The sequence below is a fragment of the Chiloscyllium plagiosum genome, chromosome 7, assembly GCF_004010195.1.
Source record: "Chiloscyllium plagiosum isolate BGI_BamShark_2017 chromosome 7, ASM401019v2, whole genome shotgun sequence".
Classification (NCBI taxonomy): domain Eukaryota; kingdom Metazoa; phylum Chordata; class Chondrichthyes; order Orectolobiformes; family Hemiscylliidae; genus Chiloscyllium; species Chiloscyllium plagiosum.
This window is the reverse complement of record NC_057716.1, coordinates 51,775,886-51,795,233: the sequence shown is the minus strand read 5'-3', so window position 1 is coordinate 51,795,233 and position 19,348 is coordinate 51,775,886. Positions and strand designations below refer to the sequence as shown.

The 19,348-nt window shown below is 40.3% G+C and overlaps 1 protein-coding gene across 4 annotated transcripts in view; it reads left to right on the top strand.

Moving 5' to 3' along the window:
* Positions 1 to 393: 393 nt before the first annotated feature.
* The window catches only part of tlk1a (tousled-like kinase 1a), a 140,039-nt gene continuing 121,084 nt past the window's right edge, over positions 394 to 19,348 (top strand). For 2 of the 4 annotated variants that reach the window (XM_043693717.1, XM_043693714.1), the window contains exons 1-2: positions 394 to 919; positions 1,192 to 1,325. In XM_043693717.1, coding sequence (XP_043549652.1) covers positions 1,199 to 1,325 — 127 coding nt within the window. In that variant the 5' untranslated portion in view covers positions 394 to 919; positions 1,192 to 1,198. Of the gene's footprint in view, positions 920 to 1,010; positions 1,101 to 1,191; positions 1,326 to 19,348 lie in introns of those variants that run through there. The other 2 variants (XM_043693715.1, XM_043693716.1) reach the window with 2 other exon arrangements.

Here is a 19,348-nt window from a genome sequence, read left to right as displayed (position 1 = left end):
CTTATTTTGTGGCATTAGTGTGGCAAAAATGTTAGCATTTGTTCCTGAAAATGGTCAACGTTTGTTTGAATACAGACCAGGCAGAAAAAAAAGCTATTACGTACTTCCAAATATTATTAAACTTTTAAATAATATTGCAACGCCCACGTTCTCAGCTGTCGAAACCCTTAATTTACCATGGATTTTTATTTCGAAAGAAAAGTTCGCTGGATGTTAAAAAAAATTGGGATTACTATAAATTCACACTTCAATCCACAAAGAAATGAAATTAACCGTGGATGTATTTCCAATAGATTACACATCCCTGTGATGCGCTGCACACTCCACTAGAGTTGTCCAGGTTCACGTCATGACATCCAGCTGTGGGCGGGGCAGCTGACTTACTTTAGTTTCATTATTTTCTCTTTTTCCCCCCTCTCCCTCTTGTAAAGGAATTTGGTGCGACACTGTCGCAAAAAAAAATAGTTTGCGGAGTGAAAGCCGAAACCTTCCCCCCCCCCCTTTAAAGAGAAGCTTCATTTCAATGTGTGAAGAGTTATTGATGATCAGGGAGACAATGAGGGAGAAGTTTCCTTAAACAGCAGCAGCATCTTAGAGAGAAAAGAAAGAAAGAAAGAGAGCTGTCCCTGGGCCAGAGCCGGGGGTTTCACTCATTTACTCCCAAAGTTTAAAGTCAAGCTCGCCGGAGTCATTGACCCCAGAGGGGAGTAGCTGTAGGCCAACAGCCCGGGTTCCCGCCGCTATATCACCACCACCATCATTGTTATTATTTATTATTATTATTATTTATTATTGTGGCTTTTTGCCATTTTATTCTCTCCGCTGAGGTGCACGAACCTCGCGATAGTATTTGCACAAACGATGCGTGACGCTTAACTGATGCGAAGGTGACGGGGCCACTTGAAGACGCACTGCAGAGGTGTGTGAACGTTTGTCACGGGGATGTGGGGAGGGGGGTTGGTGGTGGAAACATACGTTTACATCTGAATCTGAGGGTGGGTAAGGAGACTGGGCTTTTGTTTAAAAAAACACAACAAAAAAAATTATCACCCACTTTCTCGTCGGGCGTGTGGTCGGTTTCAGTTTGCTGCTGGCTGAGGGTAATTATTTTTTCCCCTGAGGGGAGGGGAGGGGGGTGTTGTGTCGTTGCTGACACTTGTGTATGTCTGTGTGTGTTTTTTTGTCTCAAAGTAGCTTGATGAGTGTCCAAAGTAACAGTGGAAGTGGTGGAAGTTTGGAGGGGACGCCATCTTGGTCCCAGTTCTCCACGTCCCCAACGCCGGGAGCTTTGCAGACTAACACGGCACCTGTAAAGGCTAAAGAAGGTAATTTACTCACTCCGCTTCATCTCTCGCCCCTCCTTTCTGACCCCCCCCCCCCCCCCCTCTCTTCAGATGATTTTTTTTTGTGTCTTTCTTCTTTTCGTTTGCCCCCTCCCTCCTGCTCTACTATTTGTGAAGCGATGGCACACCGGGTCCCAGGCGGGTTGCTCCGAGGCCCTGGGTAACATTAACATGAGATGAGGTGTCTAATGGTTGGTGCACACGCCAGAAACCCTCAGGCGGTATCTCAGGCAGACTTTATTTAGGCTGTGTACCGTTTCGCAACGTATCATTAAAAAAAATTCTTCAGGCTCCCAATAACCTTTTTGGTGATGAAGTGACAAAAAAGTGGAGCTGGTGTTGTATTGGAGCTGTAACGTGTTATGTTTACTCCATTGTATGTTGCCCTCCCCTTAGCGAGAGATGATGATGAGGGTCAGAGCCTGACTTGGAGAGTCCATGATCTTATTTCTGAGCGAGTTTTGGCGGTTGACATATTGATTTGCAACATGATACTGAGAGGTTAAGTAAATTGTTTCTGAAAACGTAACCAGCGGGCAGATCTCCATTGCCATTTTTGGCAATGCCAGTCACTGATGAGATTTTTTTCACAGTAAGTGGAAGGTATTAAACAGTATGGCAAGCACAACGCAGCAAAGCGTGGGGAGGCTTTGGATTGTCAGATCAAAGAGATCTCGTCTTTTTGGCAACTGCAGCCATCCTTCCCACCATCTGAAGCAGAAGGTTTCGAAACCTATTAGTCTCTAAATTTTATTTAAACTTAGTCACCACATTTTCAGATCAGCACTATTGTAAATGGGCCCACCAATTAATCTATAAAAAAAACTTAACAATTTGATCAAACGTGGCTCGTTTCTTAGTAAAGCACCTCTTTTTATAGTGATTTTGGGTTTGCATAAAATATTAGAACAATAGTTTTCTGTAAAGGAATGAAGTAATTAAAATTTGTATAACAAATTTTACAGCCACAGGTGAAATCCCAGTATGTAGTTTTTTTTGACTGCTAGTTAGAAAGTACATGGATTATTAAATGTTTTGGCTAGTGCATTACATTTAAAAGTATTACATGGTATGTTAATTGACAATTTTTTACTGCTTGAAAGGTTGCAACTGCTGAGTCGTCACAATTTATTTGTATATTTCTGAAAAATTGTTAGAAAACTATTATAGATCTAGAAAAACAATTTTCAATTCTCCTGGTAGTATGGATTTTTTTGTTGACATTAAGCTTTTTCATAATGGATTTAAGCTTTTTCATAATGATGGTCATCTATATTTAACATATGTTCATATCATTACAAAATATAAATATTCAGATAACTTGGAAGGAAACAATTACTTAGCAAAAGTGGACAGAGCAATTATTTTCCTAGAATAATGCCAAGTGCTAATGTTGAACCGTAGATGCCAGTTGTGTAGTTGAGAGCAAAGTATGCTGTTTATTTTCACTGAAATATTTTAATAAGTTTCAATGCTGCATGAAAATATTTTGGAAAGCAATGGCCCACTGAGAAGTGTGGAAAAAGAATTGAATGCCGATAATCAGTAAACATGTTAAAGTGGATCATTTTACGCAACGTCAATGAGGCAAAAATGACATTTTGCTATTCATTTGTTCTTCAGTTTATTTCATTATCAGAGCATACTTATTATCTGGGTTATCTTTATGCAATCCACCCATGATATATTCAGACAAATGTTAGTGTAATACAAGTAAGCTTTAAAGTACAGAATCCTACTAAGTTGGTGAATCGCTTTTAAGTACTTGAGTTTTACCAATAATCAAATCACGTAGTTCCTACATTGAATAAGTTCTCAATTTGCTGCTTGTGATTATAATAATAGTTCCAAGAACAAATGTTTTATGATGTAGTTGATATTCCAAATTGAAATTCTTTTATCTGCAAATAAGCAATAGTACCTCTGGTTATTTCTGCAAAGGCTTTATTAGTTTAATGTTTGTCACTGGTGATTTGTAACAACTTTTAATCATACTGTTTATAAAGAAGAATTGGAGTAGTCAAAGAAAATAGACAAAATTTTAGAACCCAATAGAACTCCCATTTGATGAGTTGAAATTAATATCCCATAATGGGATGGCTCTTCATTTGAAAATGGAATATGAGTTGTATAGTAATTCCTTTTTTTTCTTGGTGATATGATAATTTAAGAAAAAGTAAACTTAAATATGTATAAGGGAGCAGGAAAATGAAGAGGCCTGGAAAAAGAAGCCTATTTCATTTCTTTATGCAGGTATCCAGATGTGTTCTGACAATATTGCAGTGTATTTTGCACAGTTGATCTGTTTTCATTGATTTACAGAAATTTTAGTTATGTTAAGTAATGTTTATGAATAATATAAAGTAGCCTATTTAAACAGGTTGATTTATATTTGCATTCTTTGCATGAAATGCATTTTATGTTCCATTGCTGGGTCATCTTTGTATTTTGTGAAATGAGACCTGTGGAAGACATTGATCTATTACAGGGACTTTTTACACTATAGCTGCAGCATTGGTGCAGAAGTATTTTACTTTGCACTGCTGCATTTGTAAAGATAGAGGGGATCTGATGTCAGACCTAACGTGACATTTAAACAAAGTTGGTTGTGTCTTGCTTTACATTACTTTTCAGTCTTTTGTTTTAAACTGCATGTTTGTTGTGCAGTTGACTTTGTCAGAGTATCTGAAGACATGTCCTTGATTGTTTGTTTTTTTTTCTCCTGTACCATTTGATGTTATTCGTAATTTTGATCCAATGTATTCAGGACAACTTTGCTTGTTGAATACCTATAAGCTTACTTGCTCAAGCCTGTGTGTTTCCATGCTAATTTTAAAGGACAGTTCAGTACCTGATATTGCTGTTAAACTTTACTCAGTCGTTGCTGATTCAGAACATGCATAAGACTGGAATTTTTTAAATTTCTTGAATGAGATGTGTGAGAAAGGGGCTTGTTTTGGTTCTGTATTGTTTGTGGATTCAATATGATTATGAAGATTCAAGTTATTGTTTGTGTACTAACCAACAAAATTATCTAAACTAGAAATTATACAAATAAAGTAAAGGAATTTAATGCTCTTATACTTTGAATAGCCAAATTGTGAGAGGAGTATACTGAAGCTACTTCAAGGATGGTGGAGGTGCGATAGAAAATCAGTTGCGGTTTGTACTTTGTTCTATGCACAGTTGAATGCTGTTAAGTAAAATGTTCATCTAGATGTCCTTGCTTGTAAGTGATAAAGGATTGCAGGTGCAGCAAGGTACCTGGTATGTTGGTCTTTATTGCAAGAGTGTTTGAATACAGGAGTGAAGATGTCTTTCTTAAAGTGTACTACATCTTTGGTAAGACTGTGCCTGGAATTGGTGCAGTTTTGGTTCCTTTTCCTATAGAAGGGTGCACTTGCCATTTGCAATGCAGTAGGGATCAGGGGGTTCTGGAAACAGGGCACACATTGTCAGAATAAGGAGCAATCCATTCATCGTTGACACTAGAAATGTCTTCACTGAGGGTAAGATTCTTTGGAACTTTTTTTTTATCCAAGCAGGGTGGGAAGCACAGTCATTGAATGAATGTGTTTGAAACATAATGAATTTCTAGGTACTATTGACGTTCAGCAGTGTGGGCAAATGGTGTGGAGATAGATGTAACCTACAATATCGACTGGTACAGCAGGCCTGGAGGAGTTGAATTACCTACACTTGTTGTTTTGTTCAAGGTGGTGCAACCCAAACCAAGGCTTTACACCTGGCCAACATGCCGTTAATGGACTTTAGAACATATATAGAATAAAATACATGCAATTACTGTTGGTTCTTAGTGAAGGATTAAAAAGTAATTGCCTTAATTCTACTTATTACTTTGACAAGATCATGACAATTTCTTATAAAACTAAAATCTTAAGTTTTTATGAAGTTGGTTTTCAGAGTCTACGTGACTATATTTTCAGCCATTTGATTTAATTTCTATGGTTCAGTATAGAAATTGTGTAATCTGTGTACTCTTTAGTCTCTTATCCAAAGACTGCATGTTTCCATGCTTTCAAGAACACTTTATTCTTGATCTGCAGCAACATGTGATTTTGTATAATATTTTGCAAATATATAATGTTGTATTTTAGTGCAACGAAATGTGCATAAAGGATTGTTCAGCTAAACATGGTGGAAGTCATTTGTTAATTTGTAAATCTAGTAACAGTCTTAGTTAGCTCTTATGTGTTTATTAATCTATTTCTTCTATAATTTATTATTTTGATGAATCTCCTGCCTTGTTTGTATTTTGACTACAGAAATCCAACTGCATATTCATTGCTGTTTGCACATTTCTCCAATATGAAGTCAATAAACTTTAATCTTGTTAAAACTAGTTCATTTAGCTAATGATGTAATGTTTGCTAACTAGTTCAACAAAAAATTTTGGCAACATCCTTCACAGCTATCCTACATGTCTTTTACCATCTTCAGATGAACACTAACTTTAATTCTATGATCATGCTTTCTATGTTGACTTTTAATCAACCAAAAGTCAAGGGTTTGAAAAAAGGGAGAAATTTAAGCTGAAACAAAGCAAATGTTAGGAGTCCACAGCCAATCCTTTTTAATTGATACCTGTTTCTCATCTGCTTGCTGCCCTCAGTGGTATCATCAGACAGCAGTGTTAGTTTGTGCATATGCTGACGACATCCAGCTCTTTCGCACCACTATTGTCATCACCACTTGATGTCTCCATTCTAACTAAGCCATCAGACTGCTTGCTAACATCCAGAACTGGATGAATGGAACTTTCTCCAAATTAAATATTGGGAAGATTGAATCCATCATTTTTGATTGCTGTGCCAGATTTGTCCTTGGTTACCAATTCCATCCTTCTCCCTGTCAGTGGTCTGAGATTAAGCCAGCCCATTCATAAACATTTAATGTGGTGATCAACTGCTGACCTTATTCCTGCCATCACTAAGGCTGCCTATTTTTACCTGCATAACATCTGCTGAAACCCTCGTTCATGTCTTTGCTCAGTCAATGTTGTACTTTTTCTGACATGCCTATGGCTGGCTTCTTGCATTCTATACCCAGTAAATGTTAAGGTCATCAAAAACTCTGCTTTCATATGCACTGATTGAATTCCTTTATTGCAGTGACCTGTGTTGTGTTCTAGTCTGGATTTTAATACTTTCATCACTGTTTTCAAATCTCTCTAATGACCTTGCTCTTCCCTATCTTTGTAATCTCCTTCAGACTTTCAACCCTCCAATAATCTGTGCTCCTCTAATTCTGGTTTTTGGTGTATTCTTGATTCTTAATTAGTCTTACATGAGCAGCCATGACTTCAGTTGGTATACTTTCTTTAAACTTACCCACCTCCATTTCTTCTTTAAGACACACTGAAAAACCACCTGTTTTGCCTAAGCTGGTTATTATATTTTGTTTCTTAGTGCTGTTGTGCAATGCATTAGGATATTTATTGCATTAAAGGAGCTAAATAAATGTACATTGTTGAAAGACAGGTAGGTTAATATTTCAATTCAAATGTTATCAGAACTGATTTGAGCTGTTGAATTTTGAATGGTGGATTTAGTTTTAGTTTTGTTTTATATTGAACAATGCAACAAAAGGCATTGGAGAAATGAATCCTGGTTTGTGATTTCTACTCAAAATTGAAACCGAGCATTTTTAAACCTTGCCAATACATTTGTGGTAAAGTCATTGAAAGTATTAATCTAGTTGAGATAATAGTGCCAAAGATTTTGAAGTTCTGAACTGAGGGAAAACCAATGTCTTTGGACTAAATCAACCATAAATTTGACATACCTCCTATTTTCTGATATCTACTTTGTTTTTTATTTGTGATTTTGTCATTGTAGTTAGCAGTCCAGTCAAGGTATTCTAGTCCTGTTCAGCTATCCTGAGGGGGCCAACTGAAATAATTGCCCAAACATTGAATGCTGCTCTCGTAAGGAATCGGATATTGTGTCCACTATTCTAGAATATCAGTTTCCTTCAGGTTATCTCCACTTTGTACCTGTGTTTTGGCTTCCAAATTAAGTTGGTGTTCTCACTTGGCCTTTGTCTGTTTGGCATTAATGAGTTTGACCAAAGGATCTGTTACTGTGCCCTATGACTCTGATTTCAAAAAGAGATGTTTTCCTCCTAGTGTAAAATATTCTTTATTTAGAGTAGTGTAGGAGGTGAATGAAAGCATAATTTGGCTCCCATTCATTTCTTTTTACATCACTAACCAGAAAAGACTTGCAAGAAAATTGTGCTTCAGGTGACTATGAAGTACGTACATGGCTTCTCATGATGACAAACTGCAGGACCAACAAAGGGGAACCAGAAATATGTTTGTCATTTATGACTGACATAAACTCTTCTGCTGGTACTGCTGCTGAACTGGATATATGATTATTTAATAGAATAGTGGCTGTTCCATTAACTTGCATTTGTGTTGGGAAGGTATAATTAAGACTTCTGAAAGATTTGTGTGTATGTGGAATAGTGCATAATTTGTTTCCTTTCTTGCCATCCTTGCTAAATAGATTTCAAGAGGTTTCTGGAAAACTAAAATAATGGCAGAAGGACTTTCTGGAAGAAAGGGGACATTAATTTCCAGAAGCATCCCTCAACTGTGATTGTGTATAAGAATGGACTTTGTACGTGATGTCACCAAATGAGCTATTTGGCCTTAAACTACATTAGTAGTGACCCAGTGGTAATACACTTATTCCTTAAGTAGAAAGGATTCTATGATACTCTGAAAAAGTTGTGATAGAAATCTCACCTCAGGCTTGAGCAAATTAAGCCTGTTACATTGTTGCACTAAGGAAAACCTGCACTTTAGAGGTGCTGCCTTTTGGATGAACATTAACTTTGTCTCTACCCTTGATTCAGTGCTTGATTGCTCTGTAGAGCTATGCTGTCATGTTAGTTACCACAATCAGACTTTTCTTTTTTTTTAAATGTCCTTGCTTTAGACTATTGGAAAAGTAATTACTAAGGTCCTCCTCAACCACCACCTCTTTGTGACTGAGGAAGTCCTGGAATTGCAGTGTGGCTTTCGGCCATACAGGGACACAATGGACATGGTCTTCACTATGCAGCAGCTGCAGGGGAAATGCAGAGAAAAGAGCCTACCTTTGTACATGGCCACCTTGGACCTTACGAAGACCTTGGACACTATCAATTGGGAAGCATTATTGAGCGTCTTTCTCTGCTATAGTTATGTCATGACGTTTGTCACTATCCTTTCCTGCTCCAAACAGCATAGACATTGTGGCAATGACAAATGGCTCCACCATCGACTCATCCCCTGTTTAGCCTGGTGTCAAGCAGGGCTGCATCATCACCCCAACACTGTTCTCGATCTACCATGCTACAGTGCTTCATCACACCGCCGGCAAGCTCCCTGCTGGAGTGGAGCTAACTTACAGAACCAGCAGGAAATTATTCAACTTCTGGCACCTTCAAACCACAACTAAAGTCACCCAAACCAGTGTCATCGAGCTGCAGTGTGACTATATACTCCAGACCATTGTCACCCTTAACATTCACGAGATGAAGGTCCTCGACCAACCTGGCCTGGCATTGTGGTGTGAACCCCTAATCATCAAGGTCCACGGGAAGGCCTTAGAGAACATTGACCACTTCCAATACCTTGGAAGTGTCTGTTGGCTAAAGTGGCTATTGATGAAGAGATCCAGCACCGCCTCCAATGTGGTATCGGAGCCTTCGGTTGCCTGAAGAAAAATGTGTTAGAGGACAACAACATCAGATCCAACACCAAGATCATGATTTACAGAGCTATGGATGTTTCCCATCTTTCTATATGGCTCTGAGATGTGGACTGTCTGCATCAGACACCTCAAGGTGCTGGAGCAGTAGTCAGAGGAGCGTGGGTTACTCTTCAGAGGGTCAGTGTGGACTTGTTAGGCCAACAGGCCTGTTTTCACACTGTAGGTAATCTAATCTAATCTACCAACTGCCACTGCAAGATCCTGCAGATCCATTGGGAAGAAAGATGCAGTAGCACCAGCCTCCTCAACCAGGCTACCATCCCCAGCATTGAGACACTGACCACTCTTAATGGCCTACAATGGGCTGGGAATGTAGTCGACATGACCGACATGAGCCCCAGGTGGACAGAGGAAGTGATACCCTCAAGGCCTCAGATACAGACACATGCGAATCAGTGACCCAAGACAATCCAAAGTGGAGGAGGAGCATCTGGGAAGATGTCGAGCACCTCGACTTGCTGTTGGGAAAAAGTAGAAGCCAGACAAAAATAGCAGAAGGAGCGCCCTGATGCACCAAACTCCCACTTGCCCCTTTCCTCAGCCCCCTTCTGTCCCAGTGTAACAGAGTTTGAAGTTGCATCAGTCTGTACAGCTAACTATGGACTCACCCTGAGAGTGGAAAAGAGTCCTCTTTGTCTGCAAGGGACTGCCAATGATGCGCTCATAATAAACTGCAGTATGTGGAAAAATTGAAAGCATTCTTGCTTATAATTATTTAAGTGATCTGAACTGCTTTAGGAGTATAAACTGATCATACTTCAATATTGGAATGTTGAACATTCTAGAGACCCCCATCCAAGATTTCCTACAGCATCCAGTAAGATGGCAGGTGAGTAGGGCTTCTGAGCCTGGGGCTTGTCTGCGCCATTTGCTTTTTGATTCTTTGTATTTTCTCTCCTTTTATTTTCTTTCATATTACTTACCTCTTGGTGAAGAGCTTTGTCACGGAGGTGACGAGTGGGCCCAGCAGCACAAACTTGTGGCTGCAGTGCCAGGGGTGTGTTTGGGTTCCTGTTGGCTTCTGCATTGTTGAGGCAGTCCTAGCTCTGACTCATGGCTGCTGCAGCAAAGGCGTGTTTGGGTTCCTAATGGCATCTCTATCCAGCATAGATTCCAGGAAGTGGGTTTGGGCCTAATACAAGACCTGATGACATCAGCAGTGACTGCATTGGTGAGGTGGGCCCGAAGCAGACTCATGGTAGTGGTGGAGTAGAGTTTGAGCTGGTCTAATACCCAACAGTGTTAGTGACGTCAGCAGTATTGGACTCTTAGTGGCAAGGGTGTCTCTACAGAGGCTAGATGGCATTGAAGATTAGTGACTTTTGTTCCAGCGGTGGTGGTGCAGAAAAGGAGACTGCATGGCTACCAGGCCCTGACGGAGCATTTAACAAGAAGGACTCTAAAATTGGGCACTTTTTCTTTATTTCTTCATTTTTCTCCCTTTTATATTCTATGTTTTAGTTTATTTTTCCTGTGGTTTAAGTTGGTGCTGGAGAGTGATGATACTGTGCAACACTCTTCATTTTTTATTGAAACAAGATATACGTGACAATAAAATCAAATCAAATATTTGGTTTGATGTTAAAGGTCCAATCACACTTGTGAAGGAGAACCAAGAAAGTACTGTAGGTGGTGATTATGTGTCAACCAAAGTTATTAAAACTGATTCTGTGGTCACTGTCACAGTGCTCTATCTGGCACCTCACTCCATGCAATTGACGTGTGGAAATGTCATAGGACTAACAATCCTAGTGGTCTGGATTAATGCTATAACAAATATGGGCTCAAATTTCACCATGGCTGGTGAAATTTGGTATCAATTTTTAAAAAGGTTTAAAGATAACCTAATGGCAACCATGTAAATATTCTTGATTGCAAGTAGTACCTATCTGGCTCACTAATTTCCTTCAGGGAAGGAAATCTGTCATCCTTACTTCGTCTGATCTATTTGTGACCCCTTACCCACAGCATGTGGCTGACTCTTAACTACCCTCTGTAATGGCTGAGCAAGCCACTCAGTTCAAGGGCATTTGGGGATGGGCAACAAATGCAGGCCCAGACAGTGCTTGTATCCCATGAACAAATTTTGAAAAAGATTGACATATGTTGTCCATGAGCTGCCTCTCGCATCTCTTCGTCTTCATAAGCTACATTCCAGAATGTGGTTGGAGAGAGATTTGGATGTGTTAATTGTTACCTTTTTCATAATTCTATAGATTCTGGAACAAATGTAGCTCCGCCATTTAAGAAGGGAAGGAGATTGGAGGACCACAAAACTATTGGTTTGTCTGTAGGAGTGACAATATAGACTGAAATGCTGGATACTTTGTAAATAATGGTAAAATCGGATAGCATCAACATGGATTTATGAAAGGGAACTCCTGTTGGAAAGACTGGAGGGTTTTGAGGATGTTAGTACAGAGTATGAGAGTAGGAAATGTAGACTATTTCTTTAAATTGTGAGAGGTCCATGTCCAAAGGGACCAGGCTGCCCTTGATCATGATTTGCTAAAAGCTAGGCTGCAAGCAGTTAGGAGGTAATTATTACTTTGGCTACTGTCATGAGGGGAGTTGTGTAGGAATATAAATGTCTTGATGCAGTTAGTAGAGCTTAAGTGAGGCCATACCTGGAATAAAGTGTTGGGTTCTGATTTTGTATCTAAGGAGTAATGTACTTAACCGTAGAGGTTCAAAGTATTGTCTTACGATGAAAGATTTAGGAACCTGAGCCTGTATTCTTTAGAGTTTCGGAGATTGAGGAAAGATCTCGTTGAAACTTCAAATTACTACACGGCATGATAATAAACGTGGATAAGATGGTTCTCCTGGGTGATGAGTCTAGAACTTAGGGACATATCTCAGAATAAAGTGTAAACCATTAAGGATTGAGGTTGAGGAGAGATTTTTTTCATTCCGCATTTAGTGACATCAAATTTTGCCATTAGCCATGGTAGGATTTGAACCCTAGAGCATGGTGTTACTCGTCTGGGGTGACATTGGCATTTTGGTAATTTGCTTATAGCAAGGTACTCTGTAGACTAGTGTGACAATGACTGTAGAACCTGTTTTAGTAATGTTAGTTGAGGGATGAGCATCTCCAGGAGAACACTTTGTTGTTCTTCACAAGTGTGATGGGTCCTTTTATATCAAACCAAGAGTAGAGAGATCTTTAGGAATTCTCCACTACCCCGAGAAGCTCAGTCACTGAGAAACGTAAGACATAATTCAATAGATTTATGGATACTCATGACATAAAGTGAAATGGGGATAATGGGGAAAGATGGTGCAGAGCTAGGTCAGCCTTGACCAGTTTGAATGATGGAATAGGCTTGACTGGCTAATTGTTCTAATCAAGATTCAATGCACATTTAATAATTTCTCTACTTTTCAATTTTCCCCTGCTGGAAATGAACTCTAGTGCTTTATTTGTCTTATGGTCTCATTAATCTGCTTGCTACTTGTAGGATTTTTTTTTGTTTGTTGGGAGACATCGGCATCATTGGCAAGGCCACCACTTATCATGCATCCCTAATTTGCCGGTGAGCACTTAGGAGCCAACAGGCAAGGATGGGAGATTTCCTTCTCCAAAGGATATCTGTAAACGAGATGAGTTTTGACAACAATTCACAATGGTACCGTAGTCCCCGTTCTGTTTGTATTTGTAACTATAGATACTTGACCTTTACTGCTCTCTTTATTGAGATCTAAGCTGCCGGGAAACTTGTGAATTTGTATCTCATCAATACTTTCCCATGTTTTCCAAGAAAACTGTTGGGCATTCAACTGAGTATTGAAGCCTACCCAAAATTTTACAGGTTTGGACCTCAAAGCTATCTTAGAAGAAATAAAACCAAGAAAACAAAGACTGGTGGGTGTTTGCACTATCAGACCTCCTAAGAATCTTGTCCTCATTACCTGAAAGGATGTTGGTTTGACACCAGCTACCAATTCCCTCAATATGGGCTTTGCTTTCAAGGCACTTTTTTATTATCCTTCCCAAATTGCCATTGAGAACGTAGTGATGAGCCATTCTCTTGAACCACTGCAGTTCATGTGAGGTTTCCATCAATGCTATTTGGTATGCGACACTAGAAATTTGATCCAGTGACTGTGAAGGAATGCATTTCCAAGTCAGAATAGTGTGAGAGTTGGAATTAGTTGATGCACCAGTGCCCTTTTCATTCTGCATGTTGAAGATGGCAGGTCTGGGAGATGTGATTTGCTTTGAGAGGTGTGATTCGGATTACTTGGGTAAAGCACAACTAATGAAGTTTCGAAGAATTCAGGCGTGCTGATATTTTTACAAATGATCATTCGGAAACCACTGCAATATTTTGGGCTTATCCCAAAATGTACAAACTTCTGAATTATGACTAGTAGTAAACCTTTTATGGCATTCAGTTAAATGATTGATACCAACGTTCAATCTGTATTCCATCTTACCATTGATAGCCCTTTACCCTTGCTTAATAACAATCTATCCACCTCTGCCTTAAAATATATTCAAGGACTCTGTTCCAACACCTGTGGCGGCACGGTGGCACAGTGGTTAGCACTGCTGCCTCACAGCGCCAGAGACCCGGGTTCAATTCCCGTCTCAGGCAACTGACTGACTGTGTGGAGTTTGCACGTTCTCCCCGTGTCTGCGTGTGTTTCCTCCGGGTGCTACGGTTTCCTCCCACAGTCCAAAGATGTGCAGGTCAGGTGAATTGGCCATGCTAAATTGCCCGTAGTGTTTGGTAAGGGGTAAATGTAGGGGTATGGGTGGTTTGCGCTTCGGCGGGGCGGTGTGGACTTGTTGGGCCGAAGGGCCTGTTTCCACACTGTAAGTAATCTAATCTAATCTAAACCTTTTTCTGGGAGAGTCTTCCAAAAACTCATCTCTCTTTAAATGGGCAACTTCAATTTTTAAACAGCGACTCTAGTTCTAGATCCTCCTCCAAGAGGAAACATTATCTCCTCATCTACCCTGCTGAAACCCCTTCGAATCTTTGTATGTTTCACACTGCCTCTTACTCTTCTGAATTTCAACGAATGCAAGCTGAGCCTTCCTGACCTTTCCTCACAAGACGCACACCAATTTCCCCATTCCAGTTATCAATCTAGTAAACCTTTTCTGAACTGTCTTCAACGCATTTACATCCTTCATTTAAATAAGATGACTACTATTGTGCTCAGTACTCCAAACATGGCCTCACCTGTATAACTAAAGTATAACCTCACTACTCTTTATATTTAACCCTCCTTATAATAAACAATAAAATTCTATATAACTTCCCTAGTTATTTGCTATACCTGCATGCTAATCTTTCGCAATTTCACACCCGAGCACTAATCCCTCTACACCTTAAAGCACCACGATCTCTCGCCATTTCAGCTAATGTGCTGCTTTTTTTTATTCTTCCTGCCAAAATAGCCAATTTCGCAGTTTCCCACATTATATTCCACTTGCCAGACCTTTGCCCATATTTGCCTATATCTGTCTGTAGCTTTATTAGGTCCCCTTCACAACTTACTGTCCTACCTATAGTTGTGTTGTCAGCAAGTTTGATTTTTGCCTTCTGTCCTTTATCCAAGTCATTTATTAAATTGTAAACAGTGAGATCCCAGCAACTTGCTACTTATTACATCTTGTCAAGCCAAAAGTAGAGTTTTTTTTTGTCTACTTTTCCTGTTACCCAACCAGTCTTCTAACTATGCCAATTTTGTAATCCTCTAAAGCTTTTATTCTGTGCAAGAACCTCTGTTGTGTTTTTTCGAATGCCTTCTGGAAATCCAGTTATGATGCAGCACAGGTTTCCTCCACAAACAAGTCTAATGGATTCGTCAAACACTATTTCCCTTTCACTAAATCACATTGATTCTGCCTGATTACCTTGTATCTACCCAAGTGTCCTGCTATAGCTTCTAACATTTTTCTCTAATCGAGATTAAACTAACTAATCTAGAATTCTCTGTTTTTGACCTATCACCTTTTTTGATAAAGGTATTCCAATCATTATCTTCTATCTAAGGGGACTGTCCTTGAATTAAGGAAGTTTTAGAAATTCCAGCAAATGCATCAACTGGCTCGTTAGCCTCTTCTTTTAAGACTTGAGGATGAGGTCTATCAGGACGCATCACTTGTTGGCCACACTTCCAATAATTTACTCAGTGCCACTTGGTTTTTTTTCCACTCATGGAATATGGAGTTGCCTTCATGAGCTATAGCAGTCTGTGTTGTAGGTAAACCCACAATGCCCTTTAGGGAGGGAATTCCAGGATTTTAACTTGGTGTCAGTTCCTGTCCTGATCAATTTATCAGCCGTTTTCTTATTTTCCATTATTAATTTTCCAAGTGCACTTTCTATAGAATCCACACTCGTTTCATTACGTGTGTATAGAAATGTACTAATATTTTTGTTTTTGGCGCATCACGTGAGTTCAAAATTTTCTCTATTTCCCTTGTTCTTCAATTAGCAAGAATGCTGGTCCCAGAATTGGTTGGGTAGAGACCATCCCATCAAAGCTGGTGTTGATGGGCTACTTCTGCATTAGTCTTTGTGCTGCATTAGTCTTTGTGCCTCATTAATCCTCCTAGTCTGATTTGCCCTAGGCCAATTTTCACATGGTTCATTTAATAACATAAGGGGTTTAGCTCCTCATACTGGAAATGCAGAACCAACTTCTTTGCCCTGGCTATGACGTTGGACTACAATGACCGAATGCTCCCCTTCTCACTTATCACCTCCTGAGCAGATGTCCTGCTAGGTAGGCAGCACAACCACCTGGACCTGTGCTTTTTACAGGCAATGGGGTTGATCACACTGTGTCCCCTTCTGCCACCATGCTTCTTCCTACCTTGTTTCTATTTTCCTCCCCCTCCCCAACCCCACAGCCATTTTGAATGGGTACTTAGTTGAACCAGACTGCAGCCCTCCATCTCTGAAAGAACTGTAGACATGTTGGTAGTTGTAAAGGTTAAGACTGTTGCACTCTGTATCTCCTTACCTGGTTTGTTTACGGTCACACTGTCCCATACCTGAACACTGACTAAATCAGACAACCCAACATTATGAATTGTGACTGCCATCTCGTACAAAAACTCCAGCTATTTTTCCTCTATGCCTGCTGCATCACTGTTTTTTTTTTATTTATTCATTTTATCGGATATGATTGTCGCTGGATGGCCAGTATTATTTTGTTGACAGTTCTAGTTGCTGTTGAGAAGATGGCAAACTGTTGTTTTCAACTGCTGCAGTTCACCTGCTATGGGTTGACCCCTAATGTCATTAAGGAGGGAATTTCCGGGTTTTGACCCAGCAACAGTGAAGGAATGGTGATATATTTCCAAGTCAGGATGGTGAGTGGCTTGGAGGGAAACTTGGTGGTCTTCCCATATATCTGCTGCCTTTGTCCTTCTAGATGCAAGTGGTTGTGTGTCTGGAAGGTGCTGTCTGAGGATCTTTGAATCTGAATTTCTGCAGTGAATCTTGTAGGGGGTACACACTGCTGCTGTTACTAAGTGTTGGAAGGAATGGATGCAGTGCCAGTCAAACGGGCTGCTTTATTCTGGGTGGTGTCAAGCTGCTTAAATGCTGTTGGGCTGCACTCATCTAGGCAAGTGGGGAGTATTCCATCACACTCCTGACTTGTGTCTTGGAAATAGTGGACAGGCTTTGGGGAGTCAGGAGATGTGTTACTCACTGCAGTACTCCTAGTCACTGACCTGTTTTTGTTGCCACAGCATTTATGTGGTGAGTCTAGTTGAGTTTCTGATCAATAGTAACTCCCAAGATGTTGTTGGTGGGGGATTTATTGAATGCCAAGAGGCAGTAATTAGATTGTCTATTGTTCGTGATGGTCATAGCCTGGCATTTGTGTGGTGCAAATGTTACTTGCCACTTGTCAGCCCAAGCCTGGATACTGTCCAGATCTTGTTGCATTTGGGCACTGACTGTTTTAGTATCTGATGAGTCACGAATGGTCCTCAACATTGTGCAGTTATCAGTGAACATCCCCACCACTGACCTTATGATGGAGGGAAGGTCATTGAAACAGCTGAAGATGGTTATGCCGAGGGCACTATCCTAAGGAACCTGTACAATGCCCTGGAGCTGAGCTGACTGACCTCCAACAACGACGACCATCTTCCTATGTGTCAGGTATGACTCTAATCACCAGAGAGTTTGCCCCTTTTGTACCCGTTGATTCAAGTTTTGCTAGGGCTCTGTGATGCCACACTCTGTTGAATGCAAGTCTAATGTCAAGGGCTGTCACTCTCATCTCAGCTCTGGAATTCAGCTGTTTTGTCCATGTTTGAACCAAGGCTGTAGAGAGGCCAGAAGCTGAGTGGCCCTGGCAGAATCCAAACTGACGTCGTTGAGCAGGTTATTGCTGAGGAGGATGTTGCTTGATAGCATTGTTGATGACACCTTCCATCGCTTTATTGATGGGGCGGTAACTGTATTGCAGCAAGCACCACTGTACATGCCAGATTCCCAGTGGATTGACTGAAGATTTTTATTGATGGCTCAACATTGGGGATCTGTTTCTGGGAGATAGACTGTTATACTACGGTGATCTGGGCAGTCAATAATGCTGAGGAAGGGGAAGGTGTGTAACAACAGTCTATGTAAGAAATGTCTGTGTACTTTAGGGAATAGAAGGAATTTACTTGAGCTTGTTCAAATTATGGTGTGCAGGATCCTGATGGTGGGTTTGGTATCAAGGGCTGGTGTTAAATTTCAGAAAGATGAGGGTCACTTTATTGGCATGCTTATTGCACGCTTGTCTCACCTCGGTGTCCTGTGCATTCCCAGGGCTGAATACCTCAGTTTGGAGGCTCTTGACACTTGAGTTATGTACTGGATGTTAAATGATGCCCTTATGGTCAATTGCATGGCATCATCTGGCCTGCTTCTCTGCCATCCAAAAGTTTTGTTGGCCAGGCATCCCAAGCCCCTGTCTGCCAGCGACCTAATTTCATTGATGGAGAAATCTATTCTGAAGCAGTAGTTACCTTACAACAATTCTCACTCTAAGGGAGAGCACTGCAGCGCAAGGCAACTACATTCTAAATCCTGATCAGATCCAACTAAATGACAGGCAACTCTTGGAAGAAGGACCAGGGACTTCTGTATTCCATAAACAGAAACTGCATATTGTAATTGAGGTGTGTACCTGACAGAAGGATTGCATTATTAAGGTACAGCACCTTGGGGGATAGAGATGGAAATGAGCTGTGTGGGTATTGTTACGACACAGGGTAAACCCCTCTGCTAATTTGAACCCGACACACTGAAGCTCCCTTCGTGCCATAATTTTCTTAAATTTCAAGAGGCAAAGAACTATCCCAGAGGTCACTATTTAATATAAAAATTAACAGTTTTATTCTTTAAGTCCAACAAAGAACATTAAAGCATGAGTATTTACAACTCCTTTCTCTTAAACCTACTTTTAACTTCCACTTTACAATACTGGTCTCATTTATAAAAAAAAAAAAGAATTAAGATGTCAAAAAAACACCATGTTCAAAACCAGTCAGCTTTGTCAATTCTCCTTTGTAGATTATGCTCTGTAGAGTTTCCTCTAGGTTGGCTTTGGTGTTCTGCTGCACAAATTTCTTATGGATGGGTACCTTTCAGAGAGCTATTCGACTAGCAGTCTATACTTGGTTTTCTTCGCAGTTTTCCACCAACTGTTCAAAATGTCCAGTTTTATACCCCAGAACATCGGAGCATGTCATTTGATTTGATGTCATAAGATAGCTAAATTCAAATTTGATTGGATTTTGGTATCTGGGGCATAATTTAAACTGAAAAATGTGTTGCTGGAAAAGTGCAGCAGGTAAGGCAGCATCCAAGGAGCAGGAGAATCGACGTTTCGGGCATAAGTAAGGGCTTAGCCCGAAACATCGATTCTCCTGCACCTTGGATGCTGCCTGACCTGCTGCACTTTTCCAGCAACACATTTTTCAGCTCTGATCTCCAGCATCTGCAGTCCTCACTTTCTCCTAGCATAATTTAAACTGGCTGAATTTGAATTTGTCTTTGTTCCATGGCAATACAATTCCAGCTATTTGTTTAAACTATTACATTTTAAAATTACTTTCAGTCAGTCCTTGCTAGCTCTGTGTCTCTCTCTCTCTCTCTGTGTCTCTCTCTCTCTCTGTGTCTCTCTCTCTCTCTCTGTGTCTCTCTCTCTCTCTCTCTGTGTCTCTCTCTCTCTCTCTCTGTG